Raw genomic sequence first — 25,967 nt, 5'->3', positions numbered from 1 at the left:
AGCACTGCAGCAGTGAGCATCTCTGCCCAGCCCAGGGGCACGGACTCACCCCAAAAGCAGCTCCAAATGAGAGTAATTCCAGGAGTCATCAGCAATCAAAAATGAAAGGTCACTGTAACTGTCAGGGTACTGCAAACTGCAGTTGTTCAGCCGCCTCACCACCACCCCCCGAAGTTTGGCCGAGTAAAGGAAGTGCAACCACGCAAAGCCCCACCAAAAAGCGAGGAGTTATGACCAGAAGATGCAACCAAGCCCTAATGTAGTTGTGAAGCCGCTGCCTTAGTGCTACCCGCGGGCATCACGCAGCAGAAGCACACGCGGGCCGTGCCAGGGCTTACCTGGGCGCAACGCGGCTCTGGTGGCTCGGCAGAGCCCGCCGCCCCGTCAGGTGGGAGCACGCACACCCGCGGGTACGCCGCACAGCATGCGAGCACGAACGAGCGGCTGACAGCGAGCGGCTGCTTTACCTGCGATGAACGTAACTCGGTCCCGCCTCACAACTCCTCCAACCCCACACGGACCCGGCGTGCAGCTCAGCATGCAGCAGGCGGGCGGGACGGCCCCGCCGCTCCCGGGGCGCTGAGACCTTTTGGGGTGCCGCCATGCGGGGCCGTCCCACGCCCCGTCCCACGCCCCCGTTCCCTCCCCGCGCCCCCGCCGACCCCGGGGCGGTCTCTCCTCTGCGCTGCGGCTCCTTCCCCGCCGCCCCCGCTCTGCCGGCGGCGCAGCAGCCCGGGGCGGGCGGATACCAGGCGCGCTCGGCGCCGCCGCCTCCCCACCCCGCCGCCGCCGCCGCCGCCATGGCGGTGCGGAGCGCCGGCGCCCGGCGGCTGCTGCTGCTGCTGCTCCTGGCCGGCTCCGCCGCCAGCCCGGCGGAGGAGGGCGGCGGGCGGCGGGAGGCGGGCGGCGGGGAGCAGGGCGAGGAGGCGGCGCGGCCGCACCACGACTCCTCGTACGGCACCTTCGCCAGCGAGTTCTACGACCTGCGCTACCTCTCCGAGGAGGGTGCGCCGCGGGGCGGCCGTGCGGGAGGGCGGGCGGGCGGCGGGGGCCGCGCGGGGCCGGGGCGGGCGGCGGCGGCGGCGGCGTTCAGGACGAAGGCCAGCGCCCGCCGCCATCTTCTGCACGCAGCCACCGCCGTGCGGGCCGCCGCGCGCCGTGCCGGGCTCGGCGGGTCCGTAGGCAGCGAGGGGCGGCGGGGCACGGGCTCAGCGCTCGGCCGAGGGCAGCAGAAGGCGGCGGCCGGCGCGCGATGCTCGGCCGCTCGGTCGTGTGGGAGGCGGCACAGGAGAGTGATGGAAGGGTTTATCGGATTGTTAAAAAGCCGTGTGATGGCGTGAGTGGCAAGAAATACGGCCGCGTTTTTCTTTTTCGAAACAGATTTTGGATAGAGTGGGAAAAAATGAAGCAGTGAGAAGGTGGGATGTACTGCAGTCAGTCTCGTGGTGATGCTCCACTATGAACTGCTGTGAAATGTTGCTAGCTTTGTAAGCTTAAACCAGCTGACTGCTTTACCTAGCCCATGGTGTGGCCGATGGAAGCTGTAATTTGCGGGTTATGGCCTATTTCCTCTCTCCTTTGGCACTATCAGAAGCCTAAAAGGTGAATCAGGGCCCGTGGAGCCCAGTGCCTGGAGGGCAGGGCACACACTCCTGTTTGTTTGGAGATGCTGCAGCCTGCAACTTTCAGAGCTCTTTCTGGCTTCACAACTTAATGTTTTGTTTTTAAGTTGGCTGACTAAAATCACATTAAAATACCAATGTTTATAGAACAAAACTGAACCTCTGCAAGCCAAAACCAATCTGCAGAGAAAAACATATATTTAATATCGAAGGTTTTTCACAGTAAAACCTATGTTGTGCATTGTTGACATGACGGAAAGAACACAGAACCTTCCCACTTGCAGGTTAGATGAACCGAAACTGAAGGTGGCTATTTGTAAAACAAATCTATGTAATAAGATGAGAAGTGATAGCCTCAAGTTGCGCCAAGGGAGGTTCAGGTTGGATATTAGGAAAGATTTCTTCTCAGAAAGAGTGTTGAAGCAGTGGTATAGGCTGCCCAGGGAGATGGTGGAGTCCCTGGAGGTATTCAAGAAATAGTGGCATTGAAGGACATGGTTAGTGGGCATGGTGGGGATGGACTGTCGGTTGGAATTGATAATCCTAGATATCCTTTCCAACCTGAATGATTCTGTGATTCTAGGAGAGGAAAGGTCTGCTTGCAGATGTTCATGCCATGTCTTCAGTGTATTACAGTACAGCAGATAAGCTATTGCCTGGAGTCATAGATCCTTCCTTATCTGTCTCCTCTGTGCCTGACTTCACAAGTGATTGTAGGTCATTGCTGCAGGCCTGTTTTGATACTCTTCCCTTCCAACTCAATGCATGTTTTCTATACTTCTTAAAGGAGAAAGTATCCCTTCAGTATCCATTCCTAAAGCTGAGAAGTCAGAATTCTCTCCCTTACAGATATTCCGAGGGATCCAAGCATGCACGAAGAGCCAGCCGAGTGGAGACCCCCAAGCCTTAGCTGAATGCCCTGCTCCATGTTCGTGCTGCCAAAGCTTACATGGTCAGTGGAAGGCTTCCTGCCCTGGAAAGTTGTGCTCCAGCGCTTTTCTCCCCCACCTGAAGAATGTTGCAAACCTGAGGAAATGTTTTCATTTCTCTGTGTTATTTTAGTATCTCAATCCTGGACCTACTGATAGAGGGCTCGTGTCTGTGACAAGCTAGTCCCTCGTCAGTACAGCTCAGTTATCACCAGTCAAAGTAAACACTACTGGAACTCTTCAGTGTTACTGCTTTTTTCTCCTTGTATTTATTTGGTTATGCTTTATCCTCATTCTACAGGTTACCCTTTCCCTACTGCACCTCCTGTGGATCCATTTGCGAAAATTAGAGTGGATGACTGTGGAAAAACGAAGGGATGCTTCAGGTCAGTCTGACATAAAAACGCAGGTACCTTTACATTTGCAAATGCTGACTGATTGCATTCAAGAGTTTGATCAATGTTCCATATTCGTTTGAATATTTTTTTATTATTTGGGAACCTACCCTATAGTGTAGGACTGCTTTATTTAAGTAAATTAGATTATTTAAGGATATCAGAGGTGTGGACTAGATTAACTTACAATCTTTGCATTTTCTTGAAGCGCTAACTTACAAAACAGGGACTCAGCATTTCAACACAGTAACACTGTGCGTATGTATTGCTTGTCATTATGATTAAACATTATACGTTCTTATTCTAAGAAGGTAATATTTGCAAGCAATTAACAGTACTGCTTCAGTTTAGAGTAATTTATGTTTTACCGCCACTCTACCAAAGTACATTCTTTTAGTTTTTCTTGCAGAAACATAGTATCTACAGCAAGAAATTGAAAGGCAAAGTTTGCATGTTTTTCCATTTCCATTTAGGTACGGCAAACCTGGCTGTAATGCAGAGACTTGTGACTACTTCCTAAGTTACCGTAGAATAGGAGCTGATGTTGAATTTGAGTTGAGTGCTGATACCGATGGCTGGGTAGCAGTGGGATTTTCCTCAGACAAGAAAATGGTAAGGTTCATAAAGTTCTTCACGTTAATAGTGTGAACACTTTTGTATGCCAGAATATCAATACTTTGTATTTTATCTGTCAGAAGCAGAGCATGTATATAAAAACTGACTTCCTGAAAGCAAAGCACCCAATAGTCACCAGAAGGACCAGAAGCTAGGTCTGCTGTCTCCTCAAAACTGCCTCGTCCTTAGTAGCATGTCCTTTCCCTTCTTTGCTAAATAGTACAACAGTGTTTTGGTTTATCTTTGAGCGTTTGAATATTACTAGCTTTTTGTCTTTTTATTATAATATCCTGTTGAGTTTTTCATGTTGGTGTTACTTGGACAAAAGGCACATCAGGAACTAAATATCACATAGTTCCATTCTTAAGTAAATCATCTGTCTTTCGCAGATACAAATACGGCTTTCACTTAAAAACTCTGGAAATCCTCTTGTTTCTTTTATCTCTGTGTTTTATTCCAGGAAAGCCATAAATATGTGACAAAATGACTACTATTACTACTTAAATATATGTACTCTAGAAAGCAATCCTGTTAGGATTTCATCTTCTATCTCTCCTGGATTTTACTGAGTTTTGTTTTATGCTCATTCATCTACTTGGTTGTTTAGTGAAGAGCCTTATTTGTCATTGTGTTTCACTGGGCAAAGAGGCGCATATACTGTTTGGACTTAAAAAAAACCTGAGCAATAGACAACTTCTGCAAACGTGTTTTGTTCGTGATCCTTGTAACACGTTTAGGATTAAAATGTATTTTATAACATTGGTCTTCATATGCAGAGACATTCCTGAGTATATGGAAAATACTGTCTGTGTTCTAGATTGCTAGTTAGAGGAGAGTGCTTTCTTGTTCAGTTTAAGCACTAATCAGAAAAAGTATAAAACATGGAAATCGTGCTGTAGAGCCGTGAGAGGCAATGGGAAGACTCACACTAACTTAGCAACATTTCATCAGACCAAAAATGAGAATCAGAAAGAAAATATGAAGACAGGTGCCTTTCTCTCATCAGTAACTATGTCTTGAATATGATGCTGCAAATAAACACAATGAAGAGAGGAGCAATCTTTTGTGTTATAAAGAGTGTTGTGAGGTATGGTTTTACAGCCAAATACCAGGAGGAGTTTGGATGCTGGAAAGTACAAGTAGTCAACAGGATTTTCAAAGCAGGTCAGTTGCTTTAAATACTTGTCCCTAAGCTATTAGAGATCATGTTAATAGTTTGTAACTCCTGTGTACCTGTACTACCACTTCAAAGCAAAGACACTGAATTTCAATGGTTAGTCAGACGTTGGAGAGATAATTTCTTTCAAGTACAATTAACCCTTCTCAGTGCGATCTTGCCAGGCTCTCTGCCACACCTCTCAACCATCCTGTGCATTGCAGTATCACTTCCCCTCCCCGTGCTCCCTTGCAAGCCCACTCAGTCCAACCTGTCCTATGACTTCAGGTCCATTCAGCCTGTGTGTGCAGTCCATCCAATGCAGCCCCATCTCTGTTCCCACCCCTGCCCCCATTATATTCTCTGAGTTCCTCCCTCCCATTTCACTCAGGAGCGCAGATAAACTACTCGGCCTGCCTGCATGATAGCCCTCAGTCAGAAATATGACTTTCTGCAGGGCAGGTGGCATAAGCACAACTCCCAACCATGAGGATGTGTGCTGTAGCCCATGAGCTTGCCTGAGCAGGCAGAGTTGTGCTTGTGCTTGGTGGCTGGAAGGTCTGTACAGTATGATAGTCCCTGGGACACACTAGCTATGCCTTTAAGCATATGTTACCTTTCAGCCCAGGTGGACCAAACAGCACATAAAGTCACATCTTCCAGTAATAAGAACGAAAGCAGAAAGATTTTCATTATAACTTTGATGCATATGAGAACTACTGGTCAGCTAGACTAAAACAGCTGGTGTTTGCCTTCCTCTCTTGTTCCCCTGATGACCTCATCCCTTGTCATAACTTGAGGATGTTTTGGAATCTGGGATACTTTAATGATAAAATGACTTTGCATCACAAAAGCTCTGCTGTGAGAAAAGGGCTGTACCCTGATGAAAACAGTGTGGCCTGGATAGCCAAAAAGTTCAAGGGAAAAAAAGTGTTTTTGGGTTGTCAGATTTTTTTAACTCCTGTGACCTACTTCTTTGTCTCAGATAACATTACAGTTTTCCACTCATAAGCTTTTGTGCCTAATTAGGATTTTGTAATGTCATTCTGTTAAATGAGGTGCAGAATTATTTTTTTTTCTGAATGTGGAAACAGTTTTTTTTTGTTGGTTATTTTGTTTGCTTGTTTGTTTTGCCTCTTTGTACTTAGAAATCAGAGATTGGTGCTCAGAGGAAAAGAAAAAATTAAACTTAGAAAATAAGCCATGGAAAGCAATGATAGGCTCAAGACCAAAGCTGGAAAGTTAGCCTGCAGTAATAATAGGTACAGAAAGGCCTTCGCAGGCATAGTTCCAGAGAGATGCACTGTGCCCTTTTTCATTCCTTTCCCCATAACAGCAAACTGACGGATGGTCATGCTAGCAAGCACTGCTTGCGGCATCAGTGTGACCTATCAGAAAGACTTGTATTGGAAGAGTAGGACCTGTGTCTAACACAGTAGTGATACCTAGTAGAAGTGGCATTCAACAAAATGTCATGCATCAAACTTGCAGTGTTTTAATGGTTCATGACAACAAGGCATCTACAAGACAGTGCTCCTAAAATTAATACGTGTATGATGCAGTGCTCTGCAACTTTGACAGTTACCTCGAATAAACTATTCTAACAACTGTTTTAATGTTTCTGTAAATGACTTACACAAACAATTGCCTCACACTTCTTTATATCCCTTGTTTCTTTGATTGGTAGTTTATACGATGGGAAGGGGCACAAGTTGATTAATCTTTTCTTGTATTCTGCAATATTCTGTATTGTTGCTGTTTGCTGATCATTTTCTCTTAAGATAAATGAGAAGTTATCATAAGTGAACATGAGATTAGAAAAGACAGGCTATAGTTTAGGATAATAGTTATACAGATTTAGTAGATTAATCTTCTCTAACTTATATTGCTTTTCTGTCCGCAATTCTGATACAGTAGATTTTGCACACATAAAGGAATCAAGACCACCAATTTTACTGAAGCAAGTTCCCAGAAAATCACACATTGCGAAAGAAAACAGCCTTCTACTCATCCATTGTGTGATGTCAGAGTGATTTATGCCTTATAAATGTGTTGTGTATGTTAGGTTGTTTTGGATATTAGAGAGATCCAAACAAGAATGCAGAGAGAATAAGTAATTGTTAGTATTTAGTCCGTGCTGTTCAATCTGAATGAAGAAACATTTCTAGGGAAAAGAATACTTATGTATTTGTAACTTAGAAGGGAGTGAGAGATCCAAGCCTTGATTGTTTTTAATAGTTGAAGTTGTATAAGTAAGTGAGGAAATGCTTTGTGACACTTGTTTTCCTTCTGCAAAAATGTTTTTACCATGTAGGGAGGAGATGATGTCATGGCTTGTGTTCACGATGATAACGGAAGAGTCCGAATACAGCACTTTTACAATGTTGGTCAGTGGGCTAAAGAAATCCAGAGAAATCCTGCTAGAGATGAAGAGGGGGTTTTTGAAAACAATCGTGTAACTTGTCGATTCAAGCGTCCTGTATACGTTCCCCGAGAGGAAACTATCGTAGATCTGCACTTGAATTGGTACTATCTGTTTGCCTGGGGTCCAGCAATTCAGGGTAAGTTGGTATCTGTGCTACTGACAACTTACATACCAAAATAGATAAATGTCTTTCAGTGACATTATTCTTACTTATATCTCCCCCCTTTTTTTAATGAATTAAAATTTTGGCAGCATCAGTCTTAAGAATATAGAAACAGGAAGGTGAGATAGCTAGCAGAGTCCTACATATCATATTTTCTTGGTTATGCAGCTATTGTTCTCACTCTCCAAAGCTAAATTTAAGTTAGGACAATTCATGACTGGAAGTTCTGAATTCCTCTGAAGGATGATTATTGTTTATTTGAATGTCATTTGTTTTATTCAGAAGTTTAATTTCAGAAAGCAGAGCAATAACTACTCACTGACATTGTAATGCTGCATGCTCCTCTGTGTATGAAAATTAAGTCTTTCTACCTATTTGTTTGATAAATCTTTAGAAATCTAATGCAGCTGATGTTATTTCTTTCTGCCCTTGCCTATTAAAGGTTCTATAACTCGTCACGATATAGACTCACCACCTGTATCAGAGCGTGTGGTCAGTATTTACAAGTATGAAGATATTTTCATGCCATCAGCTGCCTATCAGACCTTCTCTTCTCCATTCTGCTTGCTCCTCATTGTTGCACTGACCTTCTATTTATTGATGGGAACCCCCTGACCTCTGGAAAGTAACGAGAATTTGCAGTGAAAGTTTCTCAGGATGGATGGATATATGATGGATGATGCGTATTTCTATTGGAATTTATATCACACCACCATTGTCATCTAGCTGCTTTTGAACATAGTTAGCTTCTCAGAGGAATGAAATCACCATCTTTTGAGTGGCTGAGTGGTGACAAATCATTTAAGAATAATGAATGAACAAATAGGAGACAATATTCAGTGTTGTGACTACTTGCTTAACGAAGACTTTTGTAAAATAAGTGCGTGCGTGTGTGTGTGTGTGTTTGGGAGGGGTGTCTGTATGTGTGGTTAGGAGAGTTTCGTGATGCACATCTTATCAAATAACAAAAAAATGCCTTCCAAATCACTCAGAAAGCAAATTTGGGAAAACATTATAATGCCATTTGGTACTTCTGGTGCAGAGAAAGTCCAAGTGTGGTTTCTGAACTTAGGATCAGGATGCTGACACTGCAGTAAAAAAGCTATCCTTCCATAATGGACAGTTGGATTATTATTTTTTTAATTAATATTTATCAAGGTTTATTTGCTCTGGTACTTTCAAAAACTAGCCTTGCATAATCAAGCATGAACAGGATTTTTTTAATGGAAAGAAATGATCAATGTCTTTATAACAATAGTGTTTCAACAACCTTCTTGAAAGAAGTATCTGCTTGTTTTGTGTGAGGTACCTGCTTGTGTGAGACATTACATTATGTAAACAAAGGGAAAGGAGAATGCAGTCATTTGAATTCTCCATACATAGGAAAAGCAAGTGTAAGCCACAGAGAACACTGAAGTTTCTAACAAGCCATAGCACATCCTCCCAATCAATGAAGTATTTTTTTCTTTTTATTTAAAAGTAGCAATGTTGCTGATATGTAAATATGATTTTAAATAGTTGTGCAGTAGTACCAAGAAATCTGTTTTTCTGTGTTGTATATCCTGTTCAGGTTAAAGGTGAATATGGGCAGCAGATATTCGTTTACAAAGAAATGGAAATATAACTGAGATTATTTTTAAGGAGAGATAGGAATTAATAAAAAGATTAGCATCTTTTCTTTCATCAAATCATTGCTGAAACATAGTTACAGTGGAAAAGATGGGTTAAAGAGGAAATGCACTTCAATTTTTTATCACCAATAAATTATACAAAGATGAATGCTAAATATTATCAAACTGTAAAGTGTCAAAATACATTTGAGCCATAGAATGTTCTGAACACTGAATTTGTGTAGAGAATTTCTGATATTCACGTGACATGTATAGGTGTAGCAGTTGAGTGTGCTTGGGTACAGTTGCTCATTTGTTTCCCAACTTGCATTATTGCACCAAAATTCTCTCTAATGTGATGCACTTAAGGTCTCTGTAACGTAGGATCTGCTAAAATACGTGATAGACATTCTTTGTATTTTCATTCCTGTATAGAGTGTAAAAAAAGTAACAAGCTTTGCTGGGTTTGCATCATTTTTCATGGAATGAAGTTAATAGCTTTTTTTTTTTTAGGCTCTACATTCCTGAAAGCAATTCTTCAAGTATGTGAAACAGGCTTGAAAAGGAATCGCAAACTCTATCACAAATACTTTACTACTATTTCTAGAGAAAGATTTCCCAGAGACATGTAACATTTGCATTGATGTCTTTAAGGATTTGTTTGCTTAAAATTGCTGGACTAAGGTTAAATAGGGGTGAGAAGAATGCAAATTGAAGTGAACTTTGAAAGTGCATATAGTGGCTTCTTTCGTGTAAATTACCTTCCACAAGTTGAATAACCAACTCACTATCTGATGAAATATGTAGTGGAAGCCACCTGATAAGGAGGGTCAGCTTTAGACAGTCATGATTGTAAAACAGAGGTCTAAGATTAGCAGAAACAGAGAGCTGAAGTCGTGGATAATGAGTTTTATAGTAAGCAGCCAGGTGAAGTGAGGAAGTTATTAGGGCTAATTCCTTCTCTCCTGTGTTAAAGCATAGGCAGTTTAGGGAGCTGAGATACCACAGCCCCTTTTCTGAAATTACAGCTACTCAAAGTAGCCTCGGGGTTACGTTAGTTTATGGCCTTGTAATTTACTGCATTTCCCTGATTACCCACTAAAGGCTAATCTAATAACTGAAGAATACTGAAGTGTAATAGAAACCCATTTGGGCTCCTTTAATACAGTGCTGCACTTAGGATAGCCTGGCTAGACCTAGGCAGAGACATATGTTAAATATGGCAATACTAATACCAAGGTAAATGTACTACACAGGTATTGCTGCTTTGCACTGTAAAGCACACCGCAGGGAGTCAGAGCTGTGTAAAGGCTGAAAGTTCAGGCTCTAAAGCAATAGCGAGGTCAGAGCTGAAGCACAGCCACTTATGGGAATGCCCAGTGCAAAGCATAAACTGCTTCAGGCCACAGGTGTACCCATGTTCTAAATTAGGGTAGAAATACAATTCCTTTTTTTTTTTTTTTTTTTTTTTCCCCTCAGGTTACTTTTAAGCATTCTGTCTGGTGTTTTTGTTGTTGTATATTTCTCTTTTTGAAATATTAGCAGAGATATGCACTTCTAAATGACCTTGATCCTTGAGCTTCAAAATACTTAATTAGCACTAATTAAGCATCTCTGATTAATTGGAAGGAAATAAAAGTCCACAACAAGCAGCAAAGCAATCTATTATTTGGCATTTACATTGTGGCTGAGCTATTATTACTCCCTGGTAAACTGCTCTAAGATTTTGTATACTGCTTCACAGGTATTAGAAAAGCTACCGTGCATTCTCTAAATTTGGCAGAATGTTTAAGGAGAACTGAATATTGAAAATAACGATGATAAATTAGAATCAGGAGGTAGGATAAGTGGTGGGTTTTTTGTTGTTTTTCTTCTTCAGAGAAGAAAGTTTGTTGTATTGTGGCACTTTGAGAGTCATAGGAAAAGCAGGACTGTGAGCTTTCCAGATTCAGGAAAACAAAGAAGGTACAAGCACTTGGATGTGGGTAGTTGGGAGTAAATACGAGAACAAAAAGCCTATGAGAGAAATGAAAAGGCTTTAATTCATTGGTGCTTAGCTTAATATGATAACTAATAATTATTAACATTTAAGTGAGCATGGAAAGTATTTTTTTTTTCATTTTTTCTTCCCTAATGCTTAAAAGCAGGATTGATCCCTGCTGTACAGTTACTACAAAGTAGCTCTCTTCAAAGCAATTGAAAATTGGATCATTTTTAGATTCTTTATGGTGACTACCAGTAAGCAGCTATTAAATGACACATTTCCAAAGCACTTTAATTTTGAGAGTGAGAATAACTTGCTGCAGGGTAACATAACACAGAAGCAGAGGCTTTAGAAAGGTCACATTTACAGTACGGTGGCCTTTGGAAATTTGATTTGGTTGCTAATTACAAAGATAATTAATTAGAAAGATAAGACCAGAAAAGACCACAAGGCATTAATTAGCAATCTTGAATACATTCTTTCCATACAGAATCATATTGAGCTCTGACCATAGCTTGTTACATTAACCATAACACCTTCTGCTCACTCAGTCCATCTTATCTATAACTTCATGTACTAAAAGTTCATAAGCTATTTGAAGGAGCAATCAGCTTCTTTATGATGGTGCCTATCACAAAGGGACCTTGTGTTTTGACTGTAGTGTGTGACAGGTACTCCACTACAAATACCAAGTTTGGCCTGAAATTATACCATAAAGACTGGCATAGGAGAAAGAAACAGAGAATAAAGACCTCTATAAAGTTTGTTTTTCTTCAATGGAATTAAATAACTTTATGGATTGTTGAGACACTTCTAGATGCTATTTATTTTTTCCCAAATAAAAGCTTAGCTGATTTTAGAACGTCGTTGGGTACGGGATGCTTTCAGCTACAGTTGTAGCATTATAAGTGAATTATTCTGTTTCTGGAAGAGAATGTTTTAATTAGATATTTTGAAACCTCTCTGAGGCTCCCTTGTCTTTATTGATGGGCATTGCAATATTTGGGTAGCAGGAAAATAAGTACTTGTAACCACCCTAATCAAAGGGAACTCCGGAACTCCCCAAATGAGTTAAAAGTTCTGAAAGCTTTTTTTAGCATTGACTTGTTCAGTCTTCACTACAAGGATTAGAGAGTAACTGGAGCAATGCATGCATCAGCAAACTGCTTGGGTAGTAGCTTTGAAGCTTGATTGGGTTGCTATATCCTAAGACTGAACCAAGAAGAAAGGCTCTCCTTGTGCTCAGTGACTACTGTGACATGGCGATACAACTGTGTTAATGTCTTCCTTTGAAAAGTATTGTGCTCCTTGTCACTAGTCTATGTCCCTGTGTTCACTTCTGATGATCCTGAGAGGTCTTAACCCAGCTGTGAAGAGGAGTTATCAGGTAAGGAGGACTGAAAGCTGCTTTCCCGAACAGCCAGGTCACAGTTAGAAGTCTGTATTGTAGATGATACTCCACTTCTCTCTAAGTACTGTTGTGAGTCAAGGGGGAAGAGGCGTTATTCTTTTTTTCAGTCTTTATTACCCTTATATACCCTTACTTTTCCTGTCCTTATACTGCATCAGACATTTAAAAAGAAGTAAATTGTCCTTTTAGAGCACAGACCCTGTGGTCTTTGATTTCTTCTGGGAACATTAGCTGTTGGCACTCTAGAGGCAGAACTGGAGCTCATTTACAAACCTCCTCATTTTACTAGCATGTTAATTAACGTTGTGACCCCCTGCCATACTGACACATTGTACACTGATATGTTGTTTTTAAACTTTTTCTCCAAATGGTTTCCCCAGCAAAAAGTACTCAGTAACAGCTTTAGGACAAGGAAACTTCTTTCACAGGCAGAATTACAAAAGGTCTAGCATCACTCTTTCTCAGAGATGCCTACTGTGTAAGTGCTAATATTTTATACAAAGTGCAGCTGGTGAAGAGCCTTACATTTATAGTAGAAGTAGAAACATATTTCAATAATACAAAAATACCAGTTGTTCTGGTGCTTCACGGAGCTGTATGTGCCTACCCTGTGTGAAATGGCACCTTCCATTTCAATCCTGAGCCACAGCATGTGGTGAGCAGGTGGAACAGTCTGCTTGGGTGCTGGATGATGATGTGGAGGCGACCTCAAACACTTCAGGACAGATGAGTAGAGACTTTGTAATTAAGGCTGGAGGACGAAGAAGGGCTCATGGTTTTGTCATACTTGCTATTTTTGCATGACTTTACATGTGGCAAAGACACATGTAAATCACATGGAAATTTCACTTGACATGCAAAGAAGCAACAGAATCTAACTTGAACAGGAATTTAACTATTTTGCAGTCCTAGCTGTTGTAAGGGCAAAAAGTCCAATTTATGCCTTGAGATGTGTGCTCCCAAAAAGCTCCAAGATTTGAGGGAGAGGCTTGATCTTGCCCTTAGAAGTATGAAGAAAGGCCAGGATCCTGTGTGTGATTGTAGCAGTTGGATGCTGTGTGTACCTGCTCCCTGGCTCTCTCACAAACTGCTTGAGTCTCAGAAGAGGGAGGTTCTAAATCTTAACAGCTTTCTTTGCCCATTGTCTGTTTCCCCTAATTGAAATTGCATTATCAAGGTTTCTGTAGCATTGTGTTGGGGCCTAATACAGTTCTTCCACAGCCTACCCAGCACAGACAGGGGTCTAACTGGAAGCCTGTTGGCAATTTAAAGAAAATCTCAATTTTCTGAGTATAAAAATTAATTTGTAAGTTTATTTATTTATTTACCATATGCCAACTATTCTCCTATCTTTTGCTAACTATTCTGTGGAGGTCATATGTCTGAGTGTCTGATTTTTTGTAGGTACAATAACCTTCCTTTTCTACACCTGTAATTAGAATAATCACCTAGGTAACTCTCATAAGTTTATTTTATGGTGAGTTTTGATAAAACTACGTATACTTATATTCCATTATTTAATTTCTCCCATCTGGATTCAGGTAGTGAGGTAAAACCAGTGTAACTTTGGAGGGCTTATGCACCTTGTGGAGTTAGTAGATGTGAAAAAGCAGATTGAACAAATGTTACTATGAAAATCTGTGATTGCATTGGCAATAGCAAAGGAGCTGCTATAAGGAAAAGGGCAGATTTCTTTTTTCCTTGAATTGCCAAGTAATTTCAATAGCTCTCATTCCTAATTTGCTTCCATGTTTGTTACTGAGGTAGGGATGTTTGCTCACACTGATGTGAGGTGGGAGCACAAGGAGAACTTCACAGCCCATGTTTGTATAAAAGCTACTGCTCAGTATAGACCAGTTCTGATCTGCATTAGAGACCACTTAAAAGTGTCCTTACAAGGGGAATTTTTATATGACACTTTTAAGAAACATTCTTTAAAGGTACTGTGCTATTATTTATATAGACTTGATCATTACAGAATTACCTGTTAGCAGTAATCTTCTGAGTTGTTTCTAAATGCTACTTAATGGCAAATTCATGTTTACATTTTTAAGGAAGGAACTGGATTTTTCAAATGTGCTAAGCAGCTGCAAATCTTTTATGGCTTCAATGCCTACTCATGGCAAAATGATTGCAGTCTGTTACCTAATTTAATCTCAGAGCTCTCTGTTAAGCTTCACATCATTCAGTTGCAATTTTCTAAGTTGCTACTAGTAGAAGACTAAATATGGGGAAAAGTCACCTAGATTCTTTGCAAAGGGACGAAAATATTATTGATTTTTCACAACAGCAATCAACCAGATGAATGAAAAATATTCTTCCCAGAATCAATATTTAGGCATACTAAATGTGTTGAAGGGATGTGAAGAAATTATTTAAGATGGTTTAAAAACACAAGGTAAAAGTGTATTTTGGAAATAAAAGCAAACAAATGAAAACCTAAAACAAAACAGAAAATCTTCTGATATTTTTGGACAATGATACAGAAGAATATGTATGAAAACGGTGATGTTGCCTGCTACAGAATCACATTTGCTCTTTTAATATATTAACTTCTTCTTGCCTTCTTTAGTGGAAAAAAACTCGTCTCACATTATTATTGTTTTGGGTTTTGTTTTTTTTTCCCCAAACAAGATGAAAAAAGATGTTAAAGAATCAAGGAAGTATTTTCATATAGACTGTCAGGATAGCTGCAGAGGGAACAATGGATGTCGCACTTAAAATACAGGAGGCAAAAACCATATTGTTTAAACCCCAAATTCCATATCTGGTACTGAAATGTTAGATTGCTCACCTAATAATAAAACAATGGTCTCTTTTTCTGTTTTTCATGGTGACATGAACCCCACAACAAAAGTTGAAATTATAAGAATGACCAGTTTTCACTAAAGCTGGAAGTATCACTCAAGTCTTGACAGAGAGTCAAAGGTGGAATCCCAAACCTATTAACTTCATTAGAAAAATGAGATTGTAGTTCTCAGTGATGTCCCCAGCCTTCACTTAGGAAGATAAATTTTGTTAACATATTTGAAGTACTGTGAGTTCTGTTTAGGTGAAGTCAGATGCTAGGTATGTCTTGGCATTTCTGATTCGTATATTCTGAGATCTGGTTTGCTTTAACTTCTTAGCAGTTAAGCAGACTGTCATAACTACATTAACACTTGCCACTTGGATTTGTGTTACATAAATTGTAATGGTTGAAGCTGAAATGTCATCTGCACCTTTTGATTTCATTCAGCATTCTCAAGGTGAGAATTAGGTCTAATACACAGAAGCACTTTGTAAGTATAGTGCTAAGTGGTGTTCTTTTTTTTGGTGGTTTTTTTTTTTCTTTTACTAGACTCAGTTCTGTATGCCAATACCCAGCATCCATTTGAAGACAATGAGCATTTAAACTTATTTATATTAATGCATCAGTCTTCTTGAATAAAAATAACAGTGGATGAATACATAATGGAATGATAGTGACCTATGGGATTATTTTACAATCAATGCATGCCCTAAAGGATTGCTTTGTAACATCTGTTTTATACTAAACGTTGGTGTTAAAGTGAGCCTTGTTAGCTATTTGACATAAATCTGTTATAATAAATGCTTTTTTAGTCTAATAAGTGTGTGGTATGGCATTTATAAAAGGTAAAAAAAAAAAAAAAAAAAAAAAAAAAAGGAAGTTCTGTGCCCTGTATTGTGTTAATAATTCCTTGTTGTTCCGTGGGTTTCAATTTATTACCCTGAGTAATTCCATTTCACTCAGTGAGCCTGGCCACTATAACAAAATAACAGATGTGGGAGACTGCTTATGTTTTTCTTTTCCACCATCAGAAGCTGTAAGTAAAAGACACCAGCTATATTTTAACTAATCAACCCAGCTGACATTTGGTGTAACTGAATAGAATGTAGATGTTTCTGTGGTGACCTCTCTGTTGTGTATGTAATGTATTTGATGCGAGTATAATCCAGATACCAATATTTCAGATATGGGTGTTTTATCTTCATCACTGCCTTGCTGCGTGGCCAAATGGAGCAGCTCCTGAAGCAGTGCCAAAACATAATGTTGAAATAAAGTTGGAGATTGGAAAGGGAGAGGAGAGAGTCCTGTATCAGTCATCAAGAAAAATCGGCTCTAGAATGTTTGAAGAAATGCTTCGGTTTTGATCCGCATAAAAGTTTTTTGTTTTTTTTCCTTTAGCTTAAAATACAAAGTGACCTATAAATACAAAGTTTGTGTCTGAATGATGAACTGTAAGGGCTATATATTTTATTTCTTTAGTCCAGCTCTTACTGAACTGGTAATCATTTACGTTAAGTATTTTTTCTTCATCTGAACAAGATATTACTTTTCCAGTAAAGTGAGTTAATGAAGTGAGATTATCTCAACTGCATATACACATATATTCAGCTATACAGGTTTAAAAACAAAAATAAAGAACACTTTCCTAAACAGAGATAGATTCATTTTATGCTTGTGTGGGCCAGTGCTGACACCTGCTGGCTTTATTTCTGAGTGATTTCATAATTTTGTGCATTTATTACAGGTATGAATCGTGATCAACTTGCTGTTTCCAGTGTTGGCTGTCTCCTCTGCTTCTCAGCCACCTCAGTACCCAGTATTTTGGTATCACATCTGAGACTGCCTGGCAATTGCAGCTGTATTGACTGCATGCCAAGTGAATGAGAACTATGAATTTCTTCAAAGGGCACTCAGAAAACTTCAGTTCAACACACATAGTCATTAATGCTGCAGCAGACAGAAGTTACAAGTTCATCTATTCATGAGATACTATTTCATTTTATATTACTGTCTACAGGAGAGCATCAAGGACTGTCAATGTTTACCACATATGTACTTTTAGGCACACACATTTTCTATATGGCCAAAAAGCACTCCTTTTCAGTCCTCTTCACCCTTCACATCCAAAGGCAGTGCTGGAGAATTTCTGGCAATATAGGTCCCTGAGGTGCACTACACACCTATGGCTATAAAAGTCCTTAAAACACAAAGTGCCAGGGCAATCTACATCTAAATTGCTGTCTAATCTAAAACTGCATTGCGCCACATTGTTCAACAAAATTGGCTGTTAAGGCTGCAATCACTGCCTGAAATCTGTTCTCGAACTAAGTTTTCAGACCTTCAGAAGTATTTTGTGAAGAACCGCCCTGAGCTGTCACCTTAGAGACTGCTTTGTGTGTTCACATCTCTGCTTTTCAGTGTTAATGTTGTAGTAACAGCAATTGCCACTTCCTTGCACTTTTTTTTTTTACCTTCTGCTATGTTTGGTGAATTGTAATTAAATAGGGAAGGTTTTCTGCAGTATGGACCAAATCCTTAACTTATGTAAATCAGTACTTATAGCTTCCTTCAAGGCAAAGAGGTGACATTAATCTCTATTTGTGAAGAATGTGATTGCCTTTGTCTGTTAAGAAAAATCAAAGGAATAACAATGTGCCAATGAAGACATGATTTGCTGGCATCTCTATATATCTAAATGAAGAATTTTTATTCTCAATAATCCTTCTCCCCCCTACAAATCTCGATTGCTAATTGAATTTTAATGCAATAGATGTATTATAATGAACCATTAGAATCTCCTTTTTGACATGCTTCTCTAGGAAGTGAAAAGGTTGCAATGCTCATTTGTTAGCTATTTCAGAGCTCTTCAAGAAGATATTTGATCAAAGAGATGTGACAGTATCATTTCAAGGTGCAGTAAGAGCTTCTCTCTCACGTGGACAGCTGCTTGTAATGCACCATCATGATCAAACAAAGTGCCCGCAGGTCTCTAAATGCCTCTGCTGCATAAAGTTAAACCATTTGAACCTGCATGGGGTCTGTTTGGCAAACAAGAATGAGGTGCTGCGTGAGTCAAGAGGGACCTCTGTAAGCAGCAATGGATATGTAACTGGCAGCAAAGCCTTTGTGGCATGGAAGAGTAGGAACTGCAAGCCAAAAGCTCCAGGAAACTGGCAGGCCTTGCCTCACCTACAGCTGTAAGATGCACTAGAGTTACACGAAGTGTGGAAAAAGCCCCGACTTTCCTCCCCTGGCTGATGATACAGGTAGGTTTCTGCAATAGTCTGTTGTCAGGTTGGATATTAGTAAAAACAACTCAGAAAAAGTTGTGAGGCATTGGCACAGGCTGCCCAAGGAAGGGGTACAGTCACTGTCCCTGGAGGCATTCAAGAACTGCGTGGATGTAGCACTGAGGGACATGATTTGTGGACATAGTGAGGACAGATTGGTGGTTGGGCTAGATGATCTTAATGATCTTTTCCAATCTTTATGATTCTATAATTCTTTATATTGCTCTGCCTTTCAAAACTGGGTTATGATCAAATGTATTTCCATTTTATAAGTTAAAAGCAATTGTTCTCAAGGCAATTGCAGCCTGCATTGCACAAGAAACATTCCAAAATCCTGGATTTTGTGGTTGCAAATCTATCATCATGTTACATAACGTTAAACTTATATACAAATCCTAAAAAGTCTAGAACAAAATCAAATTCCAGTTGGCATGTATTTTTCATATGTTCAGAGGCATGCAAACTCTATGTTTTAGAGGTGTAGTGAAACTGCTAAGTCAAGGCTTGAAACAGTGATTGAGCACCTGGTGAGAAGGCAGGGCCAATCCAGAGGAGTTCAGGTGCATGCAGTGCCTCTGAGTGACTGGAAAGGGTGAAGCCAGGATCCACCCCTTCTCAGACCTCATTTAAGTGTTGGCAGTGGAGGTAAGGGTGTCTTGCTGGAGATCTCTAAACACCTTGAGGCCTTCTAAAGGTAAGCAGATCCTTTCCTTTGTTTCTGTGACTGTTGCATTTTGAGCGAATCCTCACTTGTTCCAGCCTGGGATCTTGCTGTATTTTACTTTCAGGAGGATTGCTACAGAGGCTTCTGGTAGCACTGCCAATAGGTTCAGTACCTGCTGAAGGTTGCTCAAAGCTGTGACAGGCAAGCACCTGGACAGCATCCAGCTGCTTCAAATGTAGTGGATCCCTGCCCTCAGAAAGACTCCTTCAGATCAATCACGTTAATAGAGGCATTTATACTGCCTCTACAACACTAGCTGGTACCTCATGTATTGTGTCTGGTGTACAACTGATGAAGGGAAGTACTTCCTCCTTATATTATTTATAAATAAATAAAATGATACATAACATGAAATCACAAATATCAGGTCTAAATATCCCTTCAGAACTACTACTTCTGGTGAGTTTAATGTTCAGTAAAAGCACAGATGACAGCGAAACAGCCCGCTGCTAGAGTGGGCTCAGGCAAGAACAGTTCTCTAGTTGCTCTGACCTGTCTTGCTCTCCACCTTTGCAATAAAACTGAACTGTGAACCGTGCAATGCTGGGAATGGAAGAGAGCCTAACGGAGCTACGAGGGGGCTGCAGGGCACGGGCCGAGGACAAGCTGCTGAGCCCAGGTGCGCTGGTCTGCGCTGCACCTCGCTCCTCTCTCTGACCCTTCAGTAGCAGCCGCGGCAGAGCCGGGCAGCCTCGGCCCTCGCCCAGCGATTTCCCAAGCGGGAAGAAAGACGCGCGGGGCTCCCGCCCTCCCCTTCGCCTCGCCGTTCTGTCAGGCCGCGGTTCGGGGGGGCGCGGCCGCGGGCTCCTCCGTGGGAAAACTACATTTCCCGGCACCCTTCCCCGCCGGCAACTCCCTTCCCCGCCCGGGCCCGGAGCCGCGCGGCGGCACTAGAGGCCCCGCCGCCTCGCCGCGCCCTCGCCTCCCGCGGCGGCCTCGCCCCCTGGCACCGGCGGCCGGAGCGGAGCCGCGGGGCGGGCGCCATGGCTGACGGCGGAGAGTCCGCGGCGGCCCCTCCGGGCTCTCCGGCGGCGGGGCGGCGGCCGGGCGGCTCCCCCGGCGGGGCGGAGGGCGCGGCGGTGGCCGCGCCGCGATTGCCGCCGGGCGGCCCGGCCGGGGCAACGGGGATGTCGCTGCCGCGGCTGGAGAAGCCGATCAAGCAGGCCTTCTACAACACGGGCGCGCTGCTGTTCGCGGGGCTGTGCTGCGGGGCTGCCGTGCTGGTCTACTTCATCCTGGAGGCCTTCCTGCGGCCGCTGCTCTGGGCCGTGCTGTGCGGCACCTTCCTGCACCCCTTCAAGAGCTCGCTGACTGCGCTGGGCCGCCGCTGGCTGGGCCGCCTGCAGCGCTCCCGCACGCCCGTGCTGCTGGCCGCGCTGCTGCTGCCTCTCTGCTTCGCCAACTACGGTGTGGAGGCGCTGGGCGAGCAGGTGCTGCGGCGCCGGCGGCTCCTGCTGCTGCTTGGCGCCGGCGGGCCGCTGCTCTACGGGCTGTACTGCCTGGGCAGCTCCCTGGGCGTGCAGGTGCTGCTGGCCCAGGTCGCCCGCCTCATCTGCCAGGGGCTGGACTACTTCAGCAGCCAGTGGGTGAGTGCGGGGCCGGAGAGAAAGAGGAAGGGGCGGTGGCGGGGCTGGGCGCGGCCCGGCGCCATCTCACTTGTTGCGCGGCGGAGGTCGCGGGAGCCGTAAGGCGGGCGGTGGAAGCGCGGCGGGGCCGGGCGCGTGTGTGCCGCCAGATGTCCCGCCGGGTGGTTTCAGTCGTTTACACCGGTGTGTTTGTGGTGTAGATAGGGCGGGCTGGAGGGTGAAAATGGGAAGGGATGCGCGTGGCTTTCTGCTCCCAAGTATTCGTGTGCTGGAAAGTGTTGGGGAGATGTGTGTAGTCCTCACGAGTATGGTTAAGACTGAGTAGGCAGGACAGGCAGGCGTTCTCTTGTTATAAAGAGACAAGTTAGAAGTGTTTCCATTTACCTGCGTTGAAGTGGTGAAGGAACAGCGTGATTTGTCAGTACTGACTGGAAGTTTTGGTTAGTTGCTGTGCCATTACCTTGCTAAGCTTCAGATTTCCCTCTGGATTGGCAAGCGTCTTATGCAGATGTGTTGTTGTTAGGCTGTGTGACTTGGCTGAGTCCAGTCCTTTATTTGGACTTGGTTAATCACGCTGTAACGATGGCTGGTGTGTGGAAAGCTACCAGAAGAAGTTAAGTAGTGCACTACCCCGTGGCTGTACCTGCTCGCCAAAGGCTTTTCGGCTGTGTCTGATTCTTCTGCTTTGTTCTGGTGATTCTAAAGTGACCTTCCTGTTCGATGAAGTGCTGTAAGATTTTAATTGGGAAGAAAAAAGAAGTTCCCAGAACTTCTAAAGCCTCAAGTTCCTTGGGAGGACGTGGGGTTTATGTTAAAGAGCTAAGTGTGGTCTTCCTTAAGCAAACCAGTAGCTCGCTAAGCTAGCTAGTGATAGGACTCAAGGTGATGGCTTTAAGTTGCGCCAGAGGAGGTTCAAGTTGGGTAATTAGGAAACATACATTTGCAGAAAGAGTGATGAGGCATTGGAACAGGCTGTCCAGGGAGGTGGTGGAGTCACTGTTCCTGAAGGTGCTCGAGAAACGTGGAGGTGTGGCACTGCCTGATTCTCTTCCTGAGACACTGTACAAGAGAGAACCCCAGTGCTTCCCTTTGTGAATTTCCTCTGCTCAGCCAGGCATCTTCTATACATTTTATAGTGTTTTCCTATTCCAGTTTTGTGGACTTCTCTTCTGCATCACTTGTATAATCTCAAAGCTGCAGCAAAGTAACTTAATTTTATCCATGCTGCTGAGGAGCCTTGAGCTGCATCTGCTTTGATTTCAGTTAAGCATTTTAAAGCTGCTTCATTTCCATGTTTGATTGGAGGACCATGTTTGTATGTGTATGGCCTGCTTGCTAGCTACATGGGAATTTTGCATATTGCAACTCAGTTTGCTCCATTGTTCTTTGGGATCTGAATGGTTCTTTCTCTATATTATCGTGCATGAAAATTTGTTAGTAGATACTCTGTGATAAGCAAAAGGGATGTCGTCTCATTTTTTGCCCTTAATTTTAGCAGCCTGCTAAGCCAATCTAGATTTCCGTGTTTGGAAATACTTAAGTACATAACAACTTAATATAGAATAAATATTTTTTTCCCTTATCCAGTAAGGAACACTTTTGCCAGGAACATAATGTACAAATAATTTAGTAAAAGTTTTAAAAAGATACAGTAATGCCTGTTGCAGTGTGGCAGGTTTTGACAGTAGGAGCTGCATCTGGGTAGCATTGTGCAGTTGTTTATGGCAGCTTTTATCTTACAAACTGTGATTGTTTGTGCTCTAGGCACATACAATTCTGTCCAGCAAAGGTGTAAAGTTATTTTCACCGGTAGCTTTGCACCACTTGGCTGGCCCTGCTACTTGCAGAGAGGATGAATGTCCACAGTTCTCTCCTACCCTTCTGGTTCCCTCTGCTGTACTAGGGGAGTGAGAAGTGTCTGTTATTAGAATTCAACTGAGAAAATTATGGCTTATTTGGGTACCATTTAGTGTTCTAAAAGTATCTTTATGATACCTACTAAGCCGTGATACGGAGATGAAATTTCTTATTATTTCCAGAACAGCGTTCTCCAAATGCAGGAGTAGCATGTGATAGTGACATAGAAAACTGCATCTTGGCACCAGTACACTGCAGAGCTTTCTAGTGCTGTTGTCCTCAAATCTGGAAAAGCTATTCACAGTGTTGATGAATGAAGATTGAGAAATGGTTGCATTCCTGTCTGGGATTTCTTTGTCACTTCTGCAGTTTGAGTTGGGAATCCATTATGATAGGCCCAATCTTTCAGTAGTTGTAAAATCCTGCATTTGGAGAATAAGCCCAGGATCTTAGGCTAGTCTACAAGCATCACTTTCCCACCATCCCCTTTCCTTTTGTGCTGTACAGTATATATAGTACAGAAAATATATATACACTATATATGTTTTAAGTATAAATATATTTAACTATAAGTACATATATATACTTATGTATACCTGCTTATATGCTATACCAATTTCAGCGTAGTTGCCCTCAGAGTTCTCGCCCTGTTTGAAGACTGATCTTGGACTGCTATGTCCATTGTAGCTTTGTAAGAGGGATCTTGTATCCAGCTCTATATTAAGGCACAAGAAATTTTTCTGCTCTGTGACGATAATTCAAGTTACTTTATCCTTATGTTCTGCAGTTGCATTGCTGTATAGGAAATGCTCTTGGTTCTGTTTATTTATTTGTTTGTTTGTTTATTTATTTGTCTCTGGGAGTCAAATGCTTGTGTTTATTTAGAAAATCCTTAGTTTTTTATTAGCATCCCAGCAGATGAAATGAATTATACAACCATTCTACATTGACTCTGAAGTTCATCTTCTGAGTAAATTAAATCTGATGTGGTAATAATGGCCAGGATTCTCCAGAGTGAATTTGGTTATGGGGCTGTCAAGATCTTTCTCCTATGGCTAATCTTTTTTTCTGTGGTTTGTCGTAAGTTATTGATGAGGTTCAGAAATATGTCTTGTCTTTCTTCTGTGTGTATGGAACTATAGGTATCTGAAAATGTTAGCTGGGCTGTATCTGAATGTACTGGGTATGACTCATTTTATGCTAGTAGCATGCAGTAAGAGGACCTAATTGGTCCTTTCCTCACTACAGTGCTGGGCAAATCTGGAAATACAGTTTTCTGTGACCGGTATATTGGATGGCGTGTTGCCTAAGAAGGTGCTGTATGTCTTAGCTTGTCGATTGTCTAATTCTCCCTGTCAGGGAACTATCAAAGACATCCACCAGGGCTAACACCATTGTGCTGGCACTAGGTGTCAGCAGTCCTTAAGGCATCCGTGTCAGACTGAAATACTCAAATGTGCTTCCTGACAAACATTTGGGGTTGCAGGCATCCGTAATGTTCTGCTTCTGTAGTGCTGTTGGGGATCACTTGCGGAAAAGAAAAAAAGTGTCTGTATTTTACAGAGTTCACCTACTGGGCAATTTCTCTTTTAGTAAAGGAAAGGGTTAAGTCTGACTATAATGTTGGCATAACTATAAGCGAGAAAAATGCAGTTCTGATTTTTGAAGTATTCTTTTTGCCATTTGTAACCATCCTTTTGGTATTTTGGTGTCACAACCTGTAAGTCAGACAGTCAGGAACTGACTGTAAACACGTGCTACCAAAACCAAAGTTCAGGTTTGTTGTCAAACATGGGAGAGATAACTTGTAGAAACCACATGTCCTATTTAAAACAAGATGGAGAGGAGCAGGAAAAGACTAGTGTTCATAGTGTTTTCCGCCTTTTCTTTTCCCTTCCATGCTCACCTCAGCTTTGGGAGAACCTTTCAGGACTTGTCTATGTGAAAAGGCATACTAGTCTCTTTAGGTTTACATGCATGAAGTGCAACTCCAGGCCTGAAGCTGATGCAAGTCTTGAGCCTAGTGATGAACTCCATGTAAAGAAGGATATTTTTTTCTATTTATTATTTGAACACAATAGTATTTATTTTGTTCCACTTCTGAAAGGAATGTTGGTATAGAACTGACCAATAAAACTTTAGCTGCGCTCTGTGGAATAAAACAAGAAGAAGTTAACGTAAATCAAAGCTCCATCTTTGGTTACAATGGCATCACAAGACACTGTCTGGGGGAAAAGTTTGATTCCTGAATAGCTTTTTATTAACAAAGATTCTCATAAGTAATTTTTGCATTGAAATAGGAAATGTGAATTGTAGGAGGGAAGTGTTAGCACCCAGAGCTGCAGATTTCTGTATCTTAGTGTAATGTATTTCCTTACATTCACGGCACAGGAGATGTTGCAGAAGACATGGAAAATGCTTTTAACTCGTGGGTGACAGTATTGATTTTGAAGGTCAGTTCCTGCCTGACTCCGAATTCCAATTGTAAGTTCTTAGTTGAGTCACCTCAGTAAGTTGGAATCTTGCTGAGCACCAGGCTTCTGCTTCATCTGGTTTAGTAATCATGGCATGTTAAAATCCAATGTATTAAAATATATAATAAATATATATTTTAATATATAATAAAATATATCATAACTGGAGGTTCTAGAAGCAGAACAGATGCAAATTTCTATTCCTGTGAGGGTAGTACAGGGAACAATTCAGGTGTACACTTGCTTGCACTTTTTTAGAAAAAATAACAGTGTCATTTACTTGCTTAGGTAATATTTATAATATCCATTGTTACCATAGAATGGTTTTGGTTGAAAGGGGCATCTAAACATCATCCAATCCACCTTTGAGCCCCCTTACCTGAGAAGTTTGTATGTGAGTATAAACACAGCTATGGAGTCTTCTTTTATGGCTCTAAAACACCACAAAACTGATCTATGTGTTTGGTTTTGATTTTGTTGAAGTATTCAGAGTTTTGTTTCTTCAGCACAACAAATACGGAATCACGTCATAAAAACGGATAATTTATGTTGTGTGCTACAGAGGTTTGAAGCTCATTTTCACTCCTTTCAAATGGAACTCTAAATAATGAAGGTTTCCTTAGTGAAGGGGAGAATGAGTTTGCTCTTAAGTGCTCAGCACCATTTCCGATGAGGGAATTTGGTTTGATTATGTTTTTTGATCTTTGTATCTGCTGGACAAAAACTCTCTGAACTGAAGGTCAGTGATGCTTTCTTCATTCTGCTAAACTCTGCATGTTGTGGGAGCATGTGAACTATGGAAGAAACAGAGGAATCGCGTGAAATTAATTTTGGTTCTGAAAACTGGAATAAAAATGATGGGTCCGTAATTCTTCACTTACCTTGTTATCTTTTTTTTTGTTTAGAAAAGCATTTTCAGTTAGGTAAAGAAAACA

The 25,967-nt window shown here is 41.9% G+C and overlaps 2 protein-coding genes and 1 long non-coding RNA gene across 7 annotated transcripts in view; 2 read left to right on the top strand and 1 right to left on the bottom strand.

Annotated features, from left to right (window-relative positions):
* LOC146544652 (uncharacterized) overlaps window positions 1-671 on the bottom strand; it is a 65,194-nt gene extending 64,523 nt beyond the window's left edge. Inside the window, exon 1 of the long non-coding RNA XR_014882371.1 lies at window positions 339-671. This is a non-coding gene — a long non-coding RNA (uncharacterized LOC146544652). The remainder of the gene's footprint in view (window positions 1-338) is intronic.
* FRRS1L (ferric chelate reductase 1 like) lies at window positions 536-19,417 on the top strand. 2 transcript variants are annotated; one of them, XM_085220541.1, is made up of 5 exons: window positions 536-1,005; window positions 2,853-2,937; window positions 3,420-3,558; window positions 7,032-7,278; window positions 16,846-19,417. In XM_085220541.1, the coding sequence occupies exons 1-5, from the start codon at window positions 603-605 to the stop codon at window positions 16,983-16,985; spliced, it is 1,014 nt and encodes a 337-aa protein (XP_085076667.1). In that variant the 5' UTR covers window positions 536-602; the 3' UTR covers window positions 16,986-19,417. The 2 variants fall into 2 exon arrangements, with proteins under 2 accessions (XP_085076667.1, XP_085076666.1); XM_085220540.1 differs by lacking the exon at window positions 16,846-19,417 and adding an exon at window positions 7,748-15,921 and having other exon boundaries at window positions 543-1,005.
* A 502-nt stretch (window positions 19,418-19,919) lies between these two features.
* The window catches only part of TMEM245 (transmembrane protein 245), an 83,987-nt gene continuing 77,939 nt past the window's right edge, over window positions 19,920-25,967 (top strand). For 2 of the 4 annotated variants that reach the window (XR_014882369.1, XM_085220532.1), the window contains exon 1: window positions 19,920-20,701. Coding sequence is in view for 3 of the 4 variants with exons in the window: in XM_085220532.1 (XP_085076658.1) it covers window positions 20,099-20,701 (603 nt within the window). In the remaining variant the exon portion in view is untranslated. The remainder of the gene's footprint in view (window positions 20,702-25,967) is intronic. The other 2 variants (XM_085220530.1, XM_085220531.1) reach the window with 2 other exon arrangements.

This window comes from Meleagris gallopavo, chromosome 3 (assembly GCF_905368555.1).
Source record: "Meleagris gallopavo chromosome 3, MGAL_WU_HG_1.1, whole genome shotgun sequence".
In the NCBI taxonomy this organism is placed as follows: domain Eukaryota; kingdom Metazoa; phylum Chordata; class Aves; order Galliformes; family Phasianidae; genus Meleagris; species Meleagris gallopavo.
The sequence above is the reverse complement of the archived record's forward strand: the minus strand, read 5'-3'. Positions and strand labels throughout refer to the sequence as shown.